Source organism: Triturus cristatus, chromosome 2_2 (assembly GCF_964204655.1).
Source record: "Triturus cristatus chromosome 2_2, aTriCri1.1, whole genome shotgun sequence".
NCBI classification, from domain to species: domain Eukaryota; kingdom Metazoa; phylum Chordata; class Amphibia; order Caudata; family Salamandridae; genus Triturus; species Triturus cristatus.
Genome location: NC_140582.1, coordinates 719,249,619 through 719,269,799, shown reverse-complemented (window position 1 = coordinate 719,269,799; position 20,181 = coordinate 719,249,619). Strand labels below are relative to the sequence as shown.

At 43.5% G+C, this 20,181-nt stretch overlaps 1 protein-coding gene across 8 annotated transcripts in view; it reads right to left on the bottom strand.

The window, feature by feature from the left end:
* TLR3 (toll like receptor 3) overlaps positions 1 to 20,181 on the bottom strand; it is a 243,377-nt gene that overhangs the window by 181,384 nt on the left and 41,812 nt on the right. For 4 of the 8 annotated variants that reach the window (XM_085641971.1, XM_085641967.1, XM_085641965.1 and 1 more), the window contains exon 2: positions 12,230 to 12,682. In XM_085641971.1, the coding sequence (XP_085498097.1) occupies positions 12,230 to 12,682 (453 nt within the window). Of the gene's footprint in view, positions 1 to 12,229; positions 12,683 to 18,068; positions 18,088 to 18,219; positions 18,321 to 20,181 lie in introns of those variants that run through there. The other 4 variants (XM_085641969.1, XM_085641968.1, XM_085641972.1 and 1 more) reach the window with 2 other exon arrangements.

The window sequence follows — 20,181 nt, the reverse complement described above, 5'->3', positions numbered from 1 at the left end:
GAACACCAGTGAATGGTGCATTGTAATGCATACTGATCTAGCAAGACAGCTTAACACAATAGAAATTAAATACCATTTTACATAAGACTTGTAGTGTCTCCCAAAGAAATACTCACACAAAGGTAAAGTGCATTTAAAGCACTTGAGGCAATAGGGTTTTAGAAAAAGGCACCTAAGGGAATTATTTAAAAATGCACATAGAATTTATAACAGTTTGTGGCATTTGGAAGATGGCAAAGGCTGAAACAGGCTAAGTCGCATGCCAGGAAACAATATGACTGAGTATTCCCGACATGTGATTGACTCTCACCCAGCCCTATGAACCTTTGAGACACAGTTTCCTCATTCACCATCAATGGGTAGGTTATTACCTAGCTCGTATTTTACTGGCCTAGCATGCACTTTCATGTTTAGATTGGGAAAGCAAATTGGAAAATGAAAAACAGACTGTGTTTGTATTTCATGACAAAGTTAAAACAGCACAGGCCTGAACAAATCTCTTCAAAAGTGATTTACAGTTGTTTATATTATTCTTAGGCGATCTTTAAAACAAACAGGGAAGAAGTTCCAGATTGATCATATGCAGACACCAGCTTAGGGTCCTTGCAGAATCTCCTAAAGGGAAGAACTTGCTGTCAAATATTTCACAAAAAAAAGAGACAAACATTTAAACTGGTATTTAACAGGTTAAAGTTTTGATGGAAAAACTGCCCCTCACTGACAATGCGAATGCCCCATCCTTGTGAGCTACTAAACAAAGCAATGAATTTGTTGCAGCAACAAAGTGATTTCCCCTCAGCTCTCATGCAAGTGAGACACCAGGCACAGAGAACATGCTTCAGGCACACAACACAAACTAACACTCTTCTGCTTCTGGATTGGGCTTGAGAGGGCCAATGGGCTCCCTTGGGAAGGCGTGGCCCACTCTCAAGTACGGGGCCTGCTTCCAAGCATGCCCTAGTACCCTGATGAGAATCAGGCAAGGCGTCAGCAAAGAACAGTGCTTCTCAGTCATCACAAAGGGGGGCACATGCCTTACTAACACAGCTGTTTTTGGCATTTTATACCAAGTTACATTTTGCCGTCTTCTTTCTCTGTAGAAGAGACCATATGTAGTAACTTCTGCATCTTTCCTTTTTGCAATCTCTCATTCTTTGCTTATTAGAATGTTAACAAGGTGGTGATGTAATAGAATGCTGGCTCAGCTTGAGTTTCAGTTGAGACTTGGGGCTGAGCTAAGATGATCCTGCTCCTGGTGGGGCTCAATATCTACCTAACTTCTGTACTATTACTTATAACTGAATGTACCTTGTACCATCTTACTTCTAATAAATTACTTCTTCAATCAACTACTCGGACCTTCATCATTCAACCTTCACTACACCATATTTTATGCTTTTGTAGGCAATCAGATACCTCCCCTTTAAGTGCTTGCCCTGCCCTCAGAGCCAACCCTGAACTATAAACTAGCAGCTACAAATACACGTCTTTTACAGTTTATTACAATCAGTTGTGCCGGTGTTTGCCTATGCCAAATACTAGAACTTCTATTAAATAACCGGGACTTCAGGGCGGTCTATGCAAAGATTCTAAGTACCATGGATGTCATTTAGGGGTCGGAACTGAGAAGCATGGCTTGTCCCTTGAGACCCACAACTCTGCCTTTACAATCAGTGGCCCCACAGGTAACAAAGGCAGTGCAAGAACAGATTGATGAGCAGAACTTTTACTTTCTGCGGCTCCCACTGGAACTTCACACCTTGATCAAATAAAGGCATTCGGGAGTTCAGCACTCTTTAAAATAGCTCATAAAATGAAACAAATGGAAAATATACACATTAAAATAACTTGTTCCAACACTCCATATTGTCCATATATGAAAAACAAGCACTGGCAAAGTCATTAGGTCTTGCCTTGGTAAACCAGTGAAAAGTTCATTTTTTTTGTTATTACAAGTATAGGTCACAAATTTAAAAAAAAATGCTGTCTATAACAGTTGCTTGCGATAACAAATTTCAATAGGAAAAATAAATACAATTTATTAGAACAGTGTGGGTTCTTGCTAGCAGGCAAGTTTATTTAGCAAAGGTATCGAAAAGCTTTCCGGTTTTCAAGCTTACCACTGAAAAATAGGATTCTTATTGGCTCAAATAATGGTGAAACAGCTGAATTGCCTCGAGGCCACACCCAATGATGTGTTTGAATAAAACAGTCACCACTATGCATCACAAGAGTGATAGCTCCTTAAATGTAATCAAAAGTAAAACCTGTTAACAATAATGAGTACCTCAAGGCAATACTGTAACTAAAATGCAATATAAGGTCTGTCTGGATTAATACTGGTGGGCATGACCACTGCTGGTTTTTGAATGCCTTTTTTCTGAATCTTCCTGTGATTTATCAAAACATTTTCTCTTAGAGTAATGCACGCGGTATTAGTATATTTTATTAGTTTGATATCATGCCAAATAGGCCACACAAACCACACATCTCATAACACAGCAATAAAAAATACAATTCTTCATACTAATTAACAATAAAACAGATAATATTGGTGGCTTAGGCGCCGAAGGCAATGGCGGTGTCTTAGAAGAGCTCCGTCTCCCGGGTCCCTGAAACCCGATATATCCGTCCAGCCAGCCGAAAAACACAGCAACACAAATGCCCAGGCTATGAATTGGAACACAGGGGGCACGAGATAACGGCCGTAAAGCTGTTTCATCAGTGAGAAGGCTGACCGCCAGCCCAGCCGACCGGCGGGAAACTAATGGAACGCACCAAGACATACTACACACATCAAAGAGTCCAGACCGTGGGCCTTACCACTGACAGCGAACGGGTTGATTGGTGCCCAACGTCCCCATACCATAGTTGTAAAGTACTGTGTGGGACATCCAGATGAAGCCCAATGGGCAAGCAGGGGCACAAACAAACAAAATGGACAAATATGCATTGCCAGTCCAGGCTAAGGCACCTCAAGGAAACCTCACAGACGAAAAAGCAGAAGCATTGAGTGCAATAATGGCCGCTATAGTGGACCTTAAGGGTACACTCGACCCCAAGATAACGGTGGATGTCAACCTTCTCAAGGCAGAGTTCCGTTAAATGTCTGAGAAAGTGGCGATTACTGAACAAGAGGTGTCTCGGTTGCAAACCACCACAAAAAGTTGGGAGGTGCAGGTCCAGGCCCTAACGAAGCAGCAAGATGCCATGACAGCTAAGCTCGAGGATCAACAAGGGTGAGCCCGGAGAAACAATATAAGGGTGGTAGGAGTGCCGGAGGGTATGGAGGGCCCCTTCCTAGAGAACTTAATCCTAAACCACCTGAAACCGAAGCGTATCTCCAACTATTTTACGATTGAACGTGCGCACAGGGCGCCAGTCCCAAAGTCCAAACCAGGGGCTCTGCCAAGAACAATCATTGCCAGGATCCTTAATTTCGGCGATAGGGATACAATCCTGTAGAAGCATGTCAACATAGGGACCTGCACCATGAAAACACCATGATCCGGTTCTTCCCAGACTTCACCTTGAACGTCCAACGACAACGGCAGACATTCGAAGCTGTGAAAAGAGAACTCCAGGCCAAAGAACTTAGATACTCTATGATGTGTCCGGCAAAATTGAGAGTGGAGGCCGAGGGGAAAACTTGGTACTTTGGCTCTCTGGAACACGCATGGGAGTGGCTGGAGGGTTGGCGCACTGTGGAGTCTAGCTCTCAGCGAGGGAGAAGACGAGAACAGCACAAGGCAGTGACCGATAACAACGATTACGCCGACACGAAGGTCAACTGGAATCGAGACGGACGGAGGGTCTGGAACAAGGGACACTAAAGCAGGACTGAGCCGAGAACAATGAAGACCAGGTCATATGTTGGGGGTGGTGGGCGGAGGGAGAGGAAGGGGGGGGGGGGGGGGAAATTTGAACTCTTTAACAAAGGGATATCTGGCACAGTCTTATTGATAGAGATGCTGTAACGAGAGTACAATGACTATCCATATAGTAGTAGGTGGAGGGGACACCGAGGGGGGGAGCAAACATGATGTGGCACCGACCAACCCCACTTTAGGTATTTAATGTGGGACGACAGGCACTCTGCGAGTTGGGGAGGAAGGATTTGTTATGCCCGCCAGCAGGGTAGCAGGGAGGGGGGTTAGTTCTACTGGGGGACTGTTCAGTTTTGTTATCTTTAATTGTGATATCGTTTGTTATTTACACTGTTAAAGTCAGTGTATACGGGCATGACCACAGATGGGAAACGGGGTGGGAACATCAACACTGGCATGGCAGTAGAAGAGACAATGACAGTACAGAGCAGGGGCAGTACCTCGACAAGTGAACACCGGGGAGATTTCTATGGGAGAACCGGTCTTAAAATTCTCTCGTGGAACGTGAATGGCTTGCAGTGTCACATTAAGCATAAGATAATGTTACAATACTTGCAGCGTCACTCCCCAAGCATAGTGTTACTTCAGGAAACTTATTTGAAAGGACATAAGTACCGCGCATTAGATAGATATGGATTTAAGTTAGTTGCCCATGCAGGATATACGACCGGATCCAGGTGAGTGTGAATATTGGTAAAGAAGAGTCTCCCATTAGTAATAGATAAGATTTGGCACGACCACCTGGGACGATCAATGGCCCTCACTGGGAAATGGGAGGGACAAATAATTAATATTGTATCAAGTTACATTCCTTCAGCGCTGCGGTCGGAGGCATACACGGCACTGGGGACCCTGTTGGTGGATCTCCCAGCCGGATTGCTGGTGCTGGGCAGCGATATGAACTCCACCATAGATCCGGAGGTAGATAGAGAAACAACAGCCGCTAAAGAGGGGGGGGAGGGGGGTTGAGCCACTTCGAACATTTACTGAAGCTATGGGATTGACAGATCTTTGGAGGACGCATAACCCGGAGGTTCACCAATATACCTTCTACTCAGCAGCACATCGTAGCTGCTCCCGCCTTGATCACATATTAACACACAGAGGGTGTGAACACTGGTTCACCGGTGCCAGAACTGGCCCCCGTGGCATCTCGGACCATTCCCCAGTGGAAGTAGTAGTAAAGGGTCCAAGCCGGACGTCCACTCTACCGCCCAGATTGAACGCATGGTTCTTCAAAAACAAGGAAAATACGCAGAAAGTCAGGGAGCGGGCTCAACTTTACTTCCAGGAAAATGAGGGGACAGTTGCGAGGGCCTGCACGTTGTGGGAAGAGTTTAAGCCAGTGATGAGGGGGTATGTCCAGGCATGTATAGGGATTAGTAATAAGAGAAGAAACTCCAGTGGGATGTGTTAGAGACAGCAGTGATCAAGATGAAGACAAGATATCTAGAGGGAGAGAGACAGGATCAGGACCTAGCACATCGTCTAGACCTCAAAGGACAGGAACTGCAGGATCTAGCAAACAATGCTGCAAGGGCGGCGGCTCTGGCTACGCAGCAACGAATATCTGATCTGGGAGACAAGGCAAATAAAATGATAGCCTGGCTCAAAAAGAGAGACAGAGATAGGAGCTGGGTGGCGGAATTGCGTGGCGAAAGCCAGCACACGTACAACACCGGGGAGGAAATGGCGTGAGTATTCGCGGATTTCTATTAAAAGATAAACGCGTCCAAACCCGAAAGGACAGCGGTAGATTGCAGTGAATTACTGGCTGAGATGAGATTACCGGAACTATCCACTGAAGATAGGGAACAAATAGACAAGGACATTATCAAAGAGGAAATAATTGTGGCGATCTACAGGCAGGGAATGCACCGGGACCAAATGGGCTGCCGGTGGAGTTTTTTAAATGTACAGCGAGTGTAGTGGCCTCGTACCTCCGTGAAATGTTTAATGAAGCAAGAATACAGGGGTGTTTACCGACAGACCAGCAGATGGCAATGATTGTTGTGATTCCGAAACCGGGCAAGCCTGCCGACCAATGTGGCTCGTACCGGCCAATATCCCTGTTGAATAGGGAGGTTAAAATACTCACTAAGGTATTGGTAAATCGGCTGCTAGAACTGATCACAACCTTGATCCACCCAGACCAGTCTGGTTTTATGCCCCGCCGGAGCACCAGGCTCAATCTCCGATGCTTATATGGGGTGATGCATCTACTGAAAACGAATCCGGGCGTGGAAGCAGCATTGTTATCCCTTGACGCCCTTATGGCGTTTGATAGCATAGAATGGCACTATCTATTTGAAGTTCTGAAGCGATTTGGGTTTGGCCCCCAATTTTAGTCCTGGATTAAACTGCTTTACAAAGCCCCCCGGGCCAGGGTTCGAGTTAATGGTTTGGTGTCTCGATCTTTTGCCCTTCATAAGGGTACCAGACAGACTCTATCCCCAATATTATTCGCACTAGCGTTGGAACCGTTGGCAGCCTGGGTGAGAGGGGACCCAGTGATATCTGGTATTTATGGGGGGGGGGGATCAATGGGAAGAGAAAATCTTGTTGTATGCCGACGATGTTCTCATGTATGCGACACGGCCACGATTCACGGTGAACCGGCTCTTACAGATTTTTAAATTATTCAGTGGCTACTCTGGATACCAGATTAACTCGGGCAAATCTTTGCTATGTATGTTGTCAGATTGTCCCCCACCAGCATTAGGGGCGGACGTCCAACTGCAGGTTAAGGACAGCTTTAAATACTTGGGCATACAGATTACCAAAACAGATGCCGAATTTTTCGCAAAGAACCTACAGACACAGCTAGACAGGTTAAAAAGTGATGTTGCTCATTAGAGAACCCTGCCGATTTCCCTCATGGGTAGAGCGGTTCTTTTTAAAATGATGTCCCTACCCAGAAAGCTATACATTCTGCAGAATACACCGTGTCCAGTCCCAGATAAATTCTTTAAGGAAGTGGAGGTTGAATTACGGACACTATTATGGGACGTGGGGGTGTGAATATCGCATTATCTAAGCTACAGAGGCGTATATGATGGTGGCCTGGCCATACCGGACATCCGGAAATACTATTGGGAATCGCAGTTAATGGTCATTGATGACTGGGTGTTCATGGACAGAAACTACCCAGCGTATCGAGTGGACCATTGGGCGATGGGTGCAAGAGGGTACATGGGGGCACTATATATGCGTGCACTGAACAAACATATGCCACCACATACGAATACCGAGATCAATGTATGGACAAAAGCCACTAGATTTCTCGGGTGGGGTAACAAGCTGACGGAACAGACCCCCCTATGGGATAGTGATATGCTAAGGGAAGTAGATAGGTTACAAGGGTTTGGTAAATGGAAACTAATAGATACAATACGTTTAGGAGATATATGGCGGGGACAGGCCCTGTCCCCATTCTCTACACTGCAAAAAGAGTTCCAACTAACAGAATCAGAGCGTTACAGATACCTACAATTGGGGTATGCATTACATAGGCATATCAAGGAGGGGGGAGCACCTCCCCGAATACAGCCCACTAGAAGATAGACGACTACTGGACCCGATACCCGAAAAGGTGCTGTCTTGTACATACAAGAAAATCATTAACAATTCGCCAGACCCCCTCATGAAGTTTAGAGAGGCATGGGAAACCGATGTAGGTTTACCTGAAGATGATTGGGTGGAAGCTGTGCAAAGCCCTAGAGAGGTGGCAATCAATCAGGGCGCGATTTCGACTGGTCCAGTTGAGAATACTACAAAGGTCTTATTCCACTAGCACACTCATGTTCAGGCTGTGTCGCACTCTAACAGAGGACTGCCAGAGGGGCTGTAAGCAGTAGGGCACCTTCTTCCATACACTATGGGACTGTCTAATTATATAACAGTTCTGAAGGAGGGTGACGCGAGTAATGTCAGAAGTACTAAGGCTTCCAATACCTATGGAGGCACGGTTGCATGTTCTATGTGTATCTGGGGAACAAACATGGCCTAAGTATAGAAAAATCTGGTTACTAGTGGCCGCAATGGTGGCCAAGAGAAATATTGTAGGATCCTGAGGTGCCAGCCAAACACCGACAGTGGCGCGTTGGAAAATGGACATGGATTGGTGCTGTGCAGCGGAGAAAACAATATAAGAGAGTCGAGGCTGCTCGAAGAAAAAGTATGGAGCCACTGGGATACGTATAATATTTTACAGAAGTGTACAATTAGTTGCTATATATGTACTGTCAAATATGCACTGTGGTAAAGTTGCTTCCTAACACTGATGATTCTTTCATAAAAAGAATTAAAAAAACAAAAACACATAATATTCACGTTCAGATCCATACCTCCAATAACGAAGCTGCGAACCAGTGCTCTAATTAAAAAAGAGCGCACACATAAAACTTCAAAAGATAGTTGTTGTGCGTACCAAATCCCCAATATAGGTCATATGGCTATACAAGCCATCCCACCCAAAATTCCGGATAAATACTATATCAACAAATTTGACCGTTATAACAATTTGACTATTAGAAACAAATTTTGCAAAAAATGCAAAATGTGCAAATTTATGCAAAATTCACAATCATGAGTTTAAAAGTTTGCAACTGAATAAAGTGCTTATGTGCCCACAATATGCAGTATTGTGCAAAGAGCAAATAACATTATTTTGCAGACAAGGGCACAGTAGCTATCTTTATTGATGCAATGGACAAAAATGTTGCCAAAGCCCCAGCATACCAACATATTATTACATTGCAGAATTATCCTCACCAAATCTATAAAACGGCATACCTGCAGCTTGCTAAAAACCATTAATAGCAGACTATGTCTAATTGTGGCAAAAGAGCTACAGAAGACAATAATGTGCGAAAGTGACAATACATCCAGCTTACAGAAAGGGCAGGGATCCTTATCCGATCCCCCCTGCCTAACTGCCCTCCACCTGATGGAAGAGGGGACATCAATCAATCAATCAAGGGTTGGTAAAATGCAACTACTCATCCGTGAGGGTCTCACGATGCTCGGGTGAGATGAGGAGCAGATCGGTCTAAGTGCTGGGGTCATTTGAAGAGCCAGGTCTAGAGGTCCTTCCTGAACTGGGGTAGCATGGGAGATAGTCTGAGGAGGAGGGGTGGGGTGGTCCAGGTCTTGGCCACAAGGAAGGAGAAGGACTTTCCTCCAGTTCTGGTCTTGCGGACCTGTGGGATGGTGGCCAGGGCGAGCTGGGCAGAGGGGAGGGGCCTTTTGGGTGCGTTGAAGGAGAGGCGGCTATTCAGGTATGCTGGTCGCGGTTGTGAAGGGCCTTGTAAGCGTGGGTGGAGTTTGAAGGTTATTTTTCTGTCTGCCAGGAGCCAGTGAAGTTCACAGAGGTGGTGAGTAATGTGGCTGTGCCGGGGGAGGTTGAGGAGAAGTCTGGTTGCGGCATTTTGGACATTCAGGAGCTTGCAGAGGTTTTTCTGGGTTACGCCGGCATAGAGTGCATTGCCGTACTCGAGTCTGTTGATGATGATGAGCACGTGAGTGATGGTCTTTCTGGATTTGGTGGGGATCCATCTGAGGGTCTTTAACAGCAGTCGGAGGGTATTGAAATTGGCCGAGGATAAATAGTTGATCTGGTGGTCCATAGTGAGGGATGTGTTTAGTATAATGCAGAGGTTTTGCGTGTGGTCCTGGGGGGAGTTACTAGCAGAGTGGCACCAGGTGTTGTTCCATGTGGAGGGAGTGGATCCTAGGATGAGGATTTCTGTCATGTCTGAATTGAGCTTAAGGCAGCTGTTCGTCATCCAGGTGGCAACGGCTTTCATCCCTTCTTGGAAGCTGTGCCTGGTGATGTTCGGTTCGTTGGTGAAGGAGAGGATCAGCGGAGTGTCATCAGACCTGACCCAACCTGACCTTCAGGACCCACCGCCTAACAAATCTGCTCTTAATATCCCTCAGGTAGGGCTGGATTTGACCCCTGTAATATGCCTCCCATAGATGCTGCAAGTTGGTTCTCCTGCAAACATCATCAAAGTCGCTGTTTAGCAAACACTCTTTTTATAAGCATTGTAATACCCGTTTCTGTTGGAGCACCGACATATTTAGGGGGGTATACCCTGCAGGAAACTAAAGGGAAGCCTTGATACCCTGATGTATTTTAGCTCCTTTTCTTTTTATTTTATATATAAATCAATTAGATCGGTTTTTAAGGGATAAGTGTAAAGAAGTCCCAAGGACAGGACGTAGAATGATTCCCACCTTGTTGTACGCGGATAATACCGTTCTTATTTCCTGGACAGCTAATGGCCTATAATCTTTATTGAACCAACTTTATGAATTTATGGAATAAGATTAAAAATGTATTTTACCAAATCGTACACTATGACTTTAGGACCCATAGGCATCAAGACTAGAAAACATGTGATAAAGGATAACAACAATATAGGTAAGGTGGATAGGTTCAGTTACCTAGGCATACTGCTGGATGATAGACTGTCCTGGGCACCACTATTGAAATCACACATTCAATCCTTTAACAGGGTGGCTTTTAGTATTGATGCTTTCTCCAGGCGTTTAGGTCACAGTCACATAAAGTCCATAGTAAACCTCTATAACGCTAAGTGTGTCCCGACTGTAACTTATGGGGCCGAAATCGGGGGTTACACATCTTCTACTTTAATACAAACGACAGAAAACAAATACCTAAGAAAAAATTGTTATGCATTACACAGAATGTCCCAGCAAAAATAGCTTATGAAGAGATAGGGGCGGGTTATTTAGTTGACTATATACGCCTGCGCCCGATACTATTATGATGCTCTATATGGACTAAAAAAAGAATTGGGTGTTAACAGATTAATATTAAGAGACTGATTGAGTCACAATTATAGTTCACGTATACCATGGTTAAGCTATATAAAAACTACCCCGGCTAATCTGGGCCTATTGCATGTTTTTAACTCACCTGAAAAAATAACCAATTAGTCACTGCAGATGTCAAAACAGTATATTTTGAGTATACACAAGAACTCAGACTGCAATACTCACAGCGTAAACGCTGTTGTGTACATCATGCTATGAAAAAAAGTGGTGACAGAACGGAATTTTACCTAACACTGGATATGCCGGAGAACCATAGAAGATTTTGAACATATTTTCGACTGAATAGGTTCCTGCAGCTTGTAGCAGGATGGCATAGACCACAAGACCCTCCTGTATTCCTGTGATGAGTCTTCTGCACTAGACACTTTACACATCGTATTAATTTGCCCTAAATGAGCCAATCTGCGTCATAAGTATATATGTCCATTATTTGTACATCTGAATTTTAAACAATAAAGACCTGCCCTTTTATATCTACGATTTTTTTTTAATTCTATTGTTTGCTGGTATGTGTCGAGATTTTTAATAGCAGTATATCATGCTTATGCTTCAGTTTGAATTGCATATTAATTATTTAATGATACTAACTGATGTTCTTAAATTATTTGTAGGATTGATTTTCTGTACTTTTATGATTGCTGAAGCCAATCGAATAAAGTAATTATTTATTGATTGATACCCTGTATGTTATTTACCCATTGACTTAAGTGTTTCCCTGGTAAGTGGAGTTTTATGAGATGCCTCAGGGAGCCTTCTTCCGCTTTTAAGAGCCAGAGCCCGGCCCAGCTTCTGTTTGCATTTAAAAAGAATTTTAGTAAGGCCCAGCTCTAGCCTCAAGGCACTATTCACTGAGCCTGGAGGCAATCCCAACCATTTTTTCCAGATGGTTGCTTCTGTAACTTGCAAATGCTTAACATGTTTTTCAGGCAGAACCTCTCAACCATGGAGCAACAGAGTAACAATTTTTGAATTATACGCCTTCCTCAGCACTTCAAAAGATTTATGGCCCAAAGCAGAATCCAACCTCTGGAGTGCACCAGCAATCAACTTTGCACTAGACTCTTAAAACAAGACATGAGCCCGAAGTCCATATTGTGGCTAAATAACAGGCCTAGATATCTGTATTTCTTAACCACCTCCACTTGAACAATGTTTGAAGATGATGGATGCTAATTACATTGTATTTCCTTCTGTGTAGTCCTAGACAAGTGGTCATCATATCAATTTACACAAAAGAGATAGTAGCTTTAGAGCATCTTCCTAAAGTTTCCTGGAAGTATCCTTCATTCAAAAAAGTCTCTGGCCCAATCATTGTTTCAGGCAAGGGTGGGTTTTGCATTGAGGTTTACAACATAGATGTTTCACCTGGTGTTTTTAGCTATGTCGATTCAATACACTAAATTATTTTGCAAGTAACAGTGCTCATTATTGAACTATGAGGCATATAATTGTCACTATATTGAAAATTGTAACCTTACCTTGAGGTCCTTGAAAATATCCCCTTTAATTTCTGGTATTCTGTTGGAGTCCAATCGGAGTTCAGTCAGGTTCCCACAAAATCTGAAATATTTTTCACCCAGTCGATGAAGTTCATTGTGTTCCAGGCTCAATACTTGTAACAGTGACAGGGTCTCACATAATTCAGGCTCCAACTTGGAAATAGCATTGAATCCGGCAAATAATTGAGTGAGTTGGTTGTATCGTGAAAGATTTGCTGATGGTAATGCTGTCAACTGGTTATGAGAGAGATTCAATACAGATATGTTGGTAGGTAAATCAGGCGGAATAACCTTCAGCTTGAGGTGGCTGCAGTCTGCCATTTCCTGGCTGATCTTGCATGGATTTGCTGCTGAAGTGCACATGATGCATAATGGTAACAGCCGTAGAAATTTGCTAACCCAAAAGGGAAAATCTTTCTTCATGGTTCTTTTCTGCAAAGGTACATGGAAAAATCATAACACTACTTTCAGAAAATGCACTTTTCATTGTTTAAGTCAATGCAAAAAACTAGTGGTTATATTTTAACAGTCTGCTTTTTAGTTTAGGTTCATGAATTACATTCGATTCATCAAAACAGTCAGAAATTTGCTCCTGTAGACTTATCCTTTCTTCACAATCGCAGTTTCTGAACAGTATTTCTGTAATTCTTTATGAATTCCAGGTCACAGACCTGAATGACTATTTACCCATGTGTAAGTGTACATTTATTAGTAGATGTAACTCTTTTTTAATCCTCATATGGGTCAATGTTTTTCCCAGTGCAAAACATCTTTACCACATACCACGGCCAATGTCCACATTGGATAGCATAGTGCTTTTCCCTTGACAAGAGTAAATCTCTGATCGCCTCAGGGCTGGATTGCGCCTGCCAAGGATATAACTATGTTGGCAGGTATCCCTTCAGAGGAATACCCACAAGCGCAGTTTTATTCATATGTAAAATTACTACATACATCTCTAATGTTACAGTGAATACATCAACATGGTAATCCAGCACATAAGATCAAATGACATGAGAACACACCTTTGCGAATCCAGCCCAAAGAATGCCAGGAACACTCCGCAGAAGCTGTAACTGCAGTAGCTTCCTCGGAGCATTCACATGAATAAACATTTATCATTTTCACATGTTAGGAAAAATCGAAATTCATTCTAAACAATATTGGTTGGTACAAACGTAGCACCAAGACCATGTACACTTTGACGGAGAAGATCTTACAGTCTGCCTCAAATGACTTTTGTTTCAAACATCTCAAGGAACTGAAGCATCTTGTAGTAAAAACAAGGGTCTACGGAAATGACTCTACATTAAATCAAACCAGTGACCTAATTTGCCAAACAAGGCCTAGTTCCCATAATAGAGTGCTGGAATAAAAGTTGCTTTTATAACTGTAAAAACTGGTTTTAACAGATGATCTGAAATCTCCAAAGTCCCGACTAAAAAAGCAGTGCTCTACAGTTTGAATATGTGCGGTGACCAAAGTTCGGTGTTACCTGTTCCCATGAGAAGAGACAGTACTGATATGCATTAGATAGGCCTCGCGGGCTGATTTAAAGTTTAGGGGACAGGTACTTCTGCCAAACTCAAGATCTGAATTTTGGGTCAATCGGGCAAGTTTTACAGCAACGGTGTAAAATGTTCTCTGATGGTGAAAATCTTTTACTGTTGGACCGGGATATCGCCCGCAAATGTAAGTCTCCGATTCCCCGCACCCTGCTGTGACAAAGTGGCAGGGCAGGGTGGACTAGTGTGCTCATCAGGAACGGCCCATCTACGAAGCTCAGGGCTGCGCCCAGAAACATGAGAGCTTAGGGGGCAAATGGTGGGTCTACCACGAACTGGATGTAGGGACTCTCTATGCTCGTACTGTACGGTGTTGTGACTTTTAACAATTTCTGAAGCACACGCAAATAGAATACATGTAAAAAGTAAACACAAATAAATGTATTTCTTGGACTTCTCCAATTCTTTAATCGTTCAGAGTCCTTCCACTCCCTTACACCAACGCGTTTCGTCGCATGTGGGTAGTACACCCTACGACTTCCTCAGGGCTGGAAGTAATACAAATAATTGTTTTCAAAAGACGATATTACAATCCATCGAACCATGCCACCAAAATCTCCTCCGTGTCTCAAAGGACTAAATAACAAAGATCCAAGTATTGTGCTTGCTTGGCATGCGAGCATTAAATGTCATTCAAGTATTTGTGCTTGCTTGGCATGCGAGCATTAAATGTCATTCAAGTATTATTAATGCTTCTAACAGAACAGTACTGAAATGAATAATCATTATTAAATACGTGAAAGTGAAGTGAAAATAAATCTGTGAAATGTCCCCGTGATGGTCAAGGTGCAATTTAATATTTAAAGCACCCTCTGTGAGCATCTTGTGTAAGTTTAACATTTAAGAATATTTGAGAATCACAATACCTTTCAAAGTAGTATCCCACAATTCATCTATTGGAGATTAAAGAAACAAAGAAAAAGGGAAACGGATACCCTTAGAATTAAGAAAACAGTGGCATGAGGCATCAGCTTCTCAGCAAACACCATAATCTTGATTAACATGATGACGCTTACCTCCTATTTTATCCTTAAATTCCAGAAAAGTATGTCTTTTGAAATAGTTATCCACAATTAATATCCGCAAGTCTCATTAGTATTTAGCATCGGAATTCATTCCAAACGGTCACTCCAAAATATAAATATTCAACAGCTGACATATCAGCCTGTAATATAACACAATGATAATCAGGCTACCAGTCAGCACTAATATTACTAATTAGTAATAACAGCCAAAAGTAAAAAGAGCCACAATTCCGCTCACCCAAATAGTCCTCTGATTTTATCTTGTCCGATGTCTTAATTCGTTTAAATCAATCGCCGACTTTCAACAAAGATATAAAAATATATGGCTTCTAATTCAACAGGATCCCTGTAATACGGGGTAGCTATATATGAAAACAAACAAAGTAAAACATAACCGACTACGTCTAACGGCAATAAATCCTTCGGTCTTATCGCATTTCTCCCGCAACTGCATGCTTACCTTAGTGAGTATATCCCCTCACTCATTTCTACCGGATACGGCGAAACCCATTTCCGTGTTTGAATGGGTTTAAATGACCAAAATTAGAAAGCGCGAAGGTGACTAAAGGCACCTGAAAAACGATCCCACCATTTTGGAACGGTATTTACAGCGCAATACTATAGTATGACTATAGTATAAATCAACCATACCCCAACTAGTATCGCCTCATTTGATTGTCCGTCAGTGTGGAAAAAGAAAAAGAAACAGTTATAGCCAAAAGTAACTCAATTATGCTAAATATATAATGCTATATTTGCATAGCAGATTCCACACGGTTCCGTGACAGTAGGCTGTGATAACAGAAACCAGACTGTAATATCCTAACGTATGCCACTGTAGATGATCAGTTGTGAATATCATCTAAATGCCAGTTAAAGTGAATATGCATATTGACAGATGCCCAAATAAATGATTCTTATTATTATTAATAACTAATGTATGCAATATATTATGCTGCGATCACATATTTAAGTATATTAGGTGTGAGATAGAAGCAACAAGATACATACCATGAACAATACAGCCAAACATTAGAATCATCAAAAGAGTAGCGCTAGGGTAAGGGATATCAGTGGAAATAAATGTAAAAACAAAGGATCGGAAACCTTCAATCACCAAGGAAATATTGTAATTCCTGGTCATAATTAAGTCCCTCCTCCACCGCACGAAAGCGCATAATCCACCGTGCCTCATGCCGCTGCAGTCTCAATTCCCTATTTCCCCCACGCGGGTCTAGCTCAATATGTTCTATGCCAAAAAACCTGAAGGTTTTGACAGAGTTCTGTGCACTACATCTTTGGACATGCTCTGCAAAGGGATATCTATGATCATTGTTTTTTTATCGCTCGCATGTGCTCTGCTACTCGTACTAGTGTGCTCATCAGGAACGGCCCATCTACGAAGCTCAGGGCTGCGCCCAGAAACATGAGAAGTTAGGGGGCAAATGGTGGGTCTACCACGAACTGGATGTGGGGACTGGCTATGCTCGTACTGTACGGTGTTGTGAATTGGTGGGCTGTGGTGTTTGTGTTTTGTTGTCAGTATATGCAAAAAAATCAATAACATTTGTTTATGAAAAAAAAAAAACACTTCCTCTGATGAGCCGACGGGGTTGTAGTCCGAAGTAAGCCATCCAACTGTCTGCTCTATTTACAGTGGACGGCTAGATGGCTTTTTCGACTGTCCGTCACTGCCAGGTATATACTGGCGCTAAGGGACAGAAGAAAGAGAAAAATGATCCCCATGGGAGTAAAACTCCTAGGGTGTGGAGGTCATATTTTTTTTAACATTTCAAAAACAAATTTCCATTTTGAAAGTTTATGTTTGAAAAATTAAACACTTTCGAAATGTTTGACAGTTAGGTTTGAAGAATCGGTCCATCAAACTTTTCCTATATAGTCACAGTGCTTAATTGGAGCCGTTGGGGGCTACCGGCACTCATTTTTGAGAACCAGCACTTATTTTCCTCATCAAACATTTCCAGAGATCAAGAGAGGGAAAAACACACAAATAGGAAAGAAGAAAGAAGAGAAAGATGAAAGATCTGTCACAAAGGGAGAAAGCAGGAACCTGCAAGAGTGAGATAAAGGGGCAGGGGGTGTCTGGCAGTGGATTAAAGGCTATGCAGCCTTGGTATTTGGCACACAACAACTAAAAGCACTGGCAGTGACTTTTGAGCAGAGTTTTGGGCACCAACACTCATTCCAGTACAAATTAGGCACTGCATGGACAAGAATCGCCATGATGGTGGTTCCTGCCATTGTACAGAGATGTCCATGGGGCTGGTAGACATCTCTAAATTTTGCAGAAATAAAGGCAGTAAAGTCCTCCACCATCCTGTCTGCCTTTAATCGGTTGGCTAAATCCTAAATCAGGCCCTTTGTCTAGAGCGGCACAGTGGGTGAAAAAACAATGGTTTGGAATGCTACTGTGAGGGATTCCCAGTGGTCACACTATAAACCAATCATCCCATTGCCTTTTGGGTGTTTGATGGCCATTGGTATGCCTGGAAAGCTAACGCTTGCATAGCTTTACAGGCCTACGACTGACAGTTTCTGTAAATTCTAAAAAGTTGTAAATTGGCATCACTCAAGGAGTACTTCTATGGGTGCAGATGTGCTACTTTTTGGTAAACCGGCCCTAAATATATTTAAGATAAAACTTCTTAGTGAAATCAGGATGGTAAGAAAAACCGCTACAGACATAGGAGACCCGACTCAAGGCCTGACCTGGATGAAATCAAACTGCCTCAAATTGAACTTGAATAGGACCGAGTTGGTAGATTTTGGGATGAACGCCTCGGACTCCACATGGTGGCCCACAGACCTTGGATCCACCCCCGCGCCCTAATGGCAAGCGAGAAACCTTTAAATCATCAGACAATAAACTGGGCAGGACCCCTCTCCCCCCTCCCCCCCCCCCCCCCCCCAATTCAAAGCAGTGGTATCAGCCTGCTTCCGCACGCTAAGGATGCTGAAGAAAATCTTCAAGTGGCTACCTGACAACACCAAGAAAACAAATACTCAATGCCTCATCACTAGCAGACTAGATAATGGAAACACCCTGTACAGAGAGATTGCCAACCTGCTCTCAAGAAGACTGCAGACCATCCAAAACGCAGCAGCGAGACTAGTCTCAAAACTCCCATGCCGAGCACACATCACACAACACTTTAGGAAACTCCACTGGCTCCTGATACACATGCGAGCACACTTTAAACTCCTCACCTGCACCAAACCCACAACACTGGTGCTGCCTACTTGAACAGCTGTAGTCATTTTCAACAGCATTCCAGACACCTCCGCTCTGCCGGTCTCTCACTAGCACATACACCAGGTATATACAAAAGCAGAGCAGGGCGGTCGTCTCTTCTCATACCTGGCACCTAAAGGCTGGAACGACCTCCCAGAACACATCAGAGCCTCTCCCTCTCTTCTTGGCGTTCACAAGAAGCTGTAGCACTGGCTTTTCAAGTGAGCCTGTAAGAATCAAAAAGAGAGGAGGTTGAAGTCAAAGGGGTATGGAATTGCAATAACACCTTTCAACAAGCATTGGCATAGCCAATAGTTCTCGCCTTTGGGACCTTTTAAGTGTTTAGGTATCCAGCACAATATCCTTGGTGCAACAACATCAACTGTTGCATGGCTAAACACTTAAAAGGTACCAAAGGCGAGACCTATTGGCTATGCCAATGCTTGTTTTATATGGCTTCATATTCTTTTGTGTCTGGGTGACCTCTTCTAGTTTCTGAAGTGATGTACTTAATCTCGAACCTTCTTTTTTATGGGGAGTGTCTGATTTAGCAAATGTATTATGTAGATGACAGTCCTGCTACAATACTCTGGCTACAAAGTGCTTTGCCACAGCAGAGGCTATATTGGTTAATAAAGGAACAGACCAGTTCAAGCAACCACAGACTGGAGTTTAGTCCAAATGCCTAACAGAAGAATACTTTTTAAGTATCTAAGATTTCAAAAAGCCGGATTCTAGGCAGATAGGCAGTACTAGGGTGCAAGTCACCCCCAAACACTTCTTTATGGCTCCCATACACTATTAGAACAAGCATTTACGGGGGCGTGGCTTGGACGCCGTTCAAGATGGCCGCCTGAGTCCGGGGCTCCGCCGCATCGGGACGACTTCTTCCGCCTCGCGTTAATTTACGCGATGTTATTACACGCTGCCTGCCGGTTCCTGTAGTCGGAACATGTCCTGTTCATGGTGAGCTTAAAATGAACGCGCTGGGACTCCTCAATGCTTCGTTTTCAAGCCGTTTTGTGAGCGCCTCATAACGGCCGCCATTTTGTTTTTCGGCGCGATGATTCCTACGCAGCTACATTTCTCCTCACGAAACATGGATTCTTGGATCATGACCAAGGTAGATACTGTATAACACCTTATTTTTATTTTTATTTGTAACCCTTCATGGTCTATCTTCAAGGATACACAGTTTTTATTCTCTCCTTGGTCTGACTGCGGTTTGAGGATCATGGTCAGACGCTGTTCTCAGTGACTTTATTTTTTCTGCGCCAACTCCTTCGGATGCCTTGGTTCTTCTGCGTGACAGGTGCAGGTGGCTGTGGGGTCTTTGAGTGGAACGTTGTGACCTGTTAATGTGCCTTTTCAACCTCTGCTGACGGCGTTGCACGCTCCCCTGAAGTGCGATACTTGTGGGGATTTGTTCGGAGCGCACTTATGGGCAAGCTTCGCAATCCAAAGTTTGTTTTCGTGCCTTCAAAGGGCTCTTCGGCGGCTCATCCTTCCTCCTCCTCATCAGTTGATCCTTCTTCCAGTCCTGCAGATCCAATGGCGGCAACGTCGTCCAGTCGTCCTTCCTTGACACAATCAACCTCCAGTAAGGCCTCTTCTTCTGCTACGTCAACCAAACGTCTAAAACAAGGCTCTCCTCCTCCGGATCCACCGTCACCCCCTATCTCCATGGAGTTAATACTTGAGGAAATACGGGCTTTACGTCCGTTCATTGAGGAAACCAACAACAAGATGCAACTTTTTGAAGAGAGATGGTCAACTATCGAGAGCAGAGTGTCGGTGGTGGAACTTCAGACTTCGGAGATTCAATCTCACTCTCAATGTATCACCTCATTGGAGAAATCTGTTCTTGCTTTGCAGCAGCATACCGAGGATTTAGAAAACCGAAATAGGAGGAACAACCTACGCATTTATGGTTTGCCAGAATCCTTGGAGAGCGATGACCCCGTCTCGTTCTTCTCTACTTTCCTTCCGAAACTTCTGGACATGCCTCCTACCACCTCTCTCACCATTCAGAGGGCGCACAGGCTTGGTCCTCGCCTATCATCCGCAACTAAACCTCGAGGTGTTATC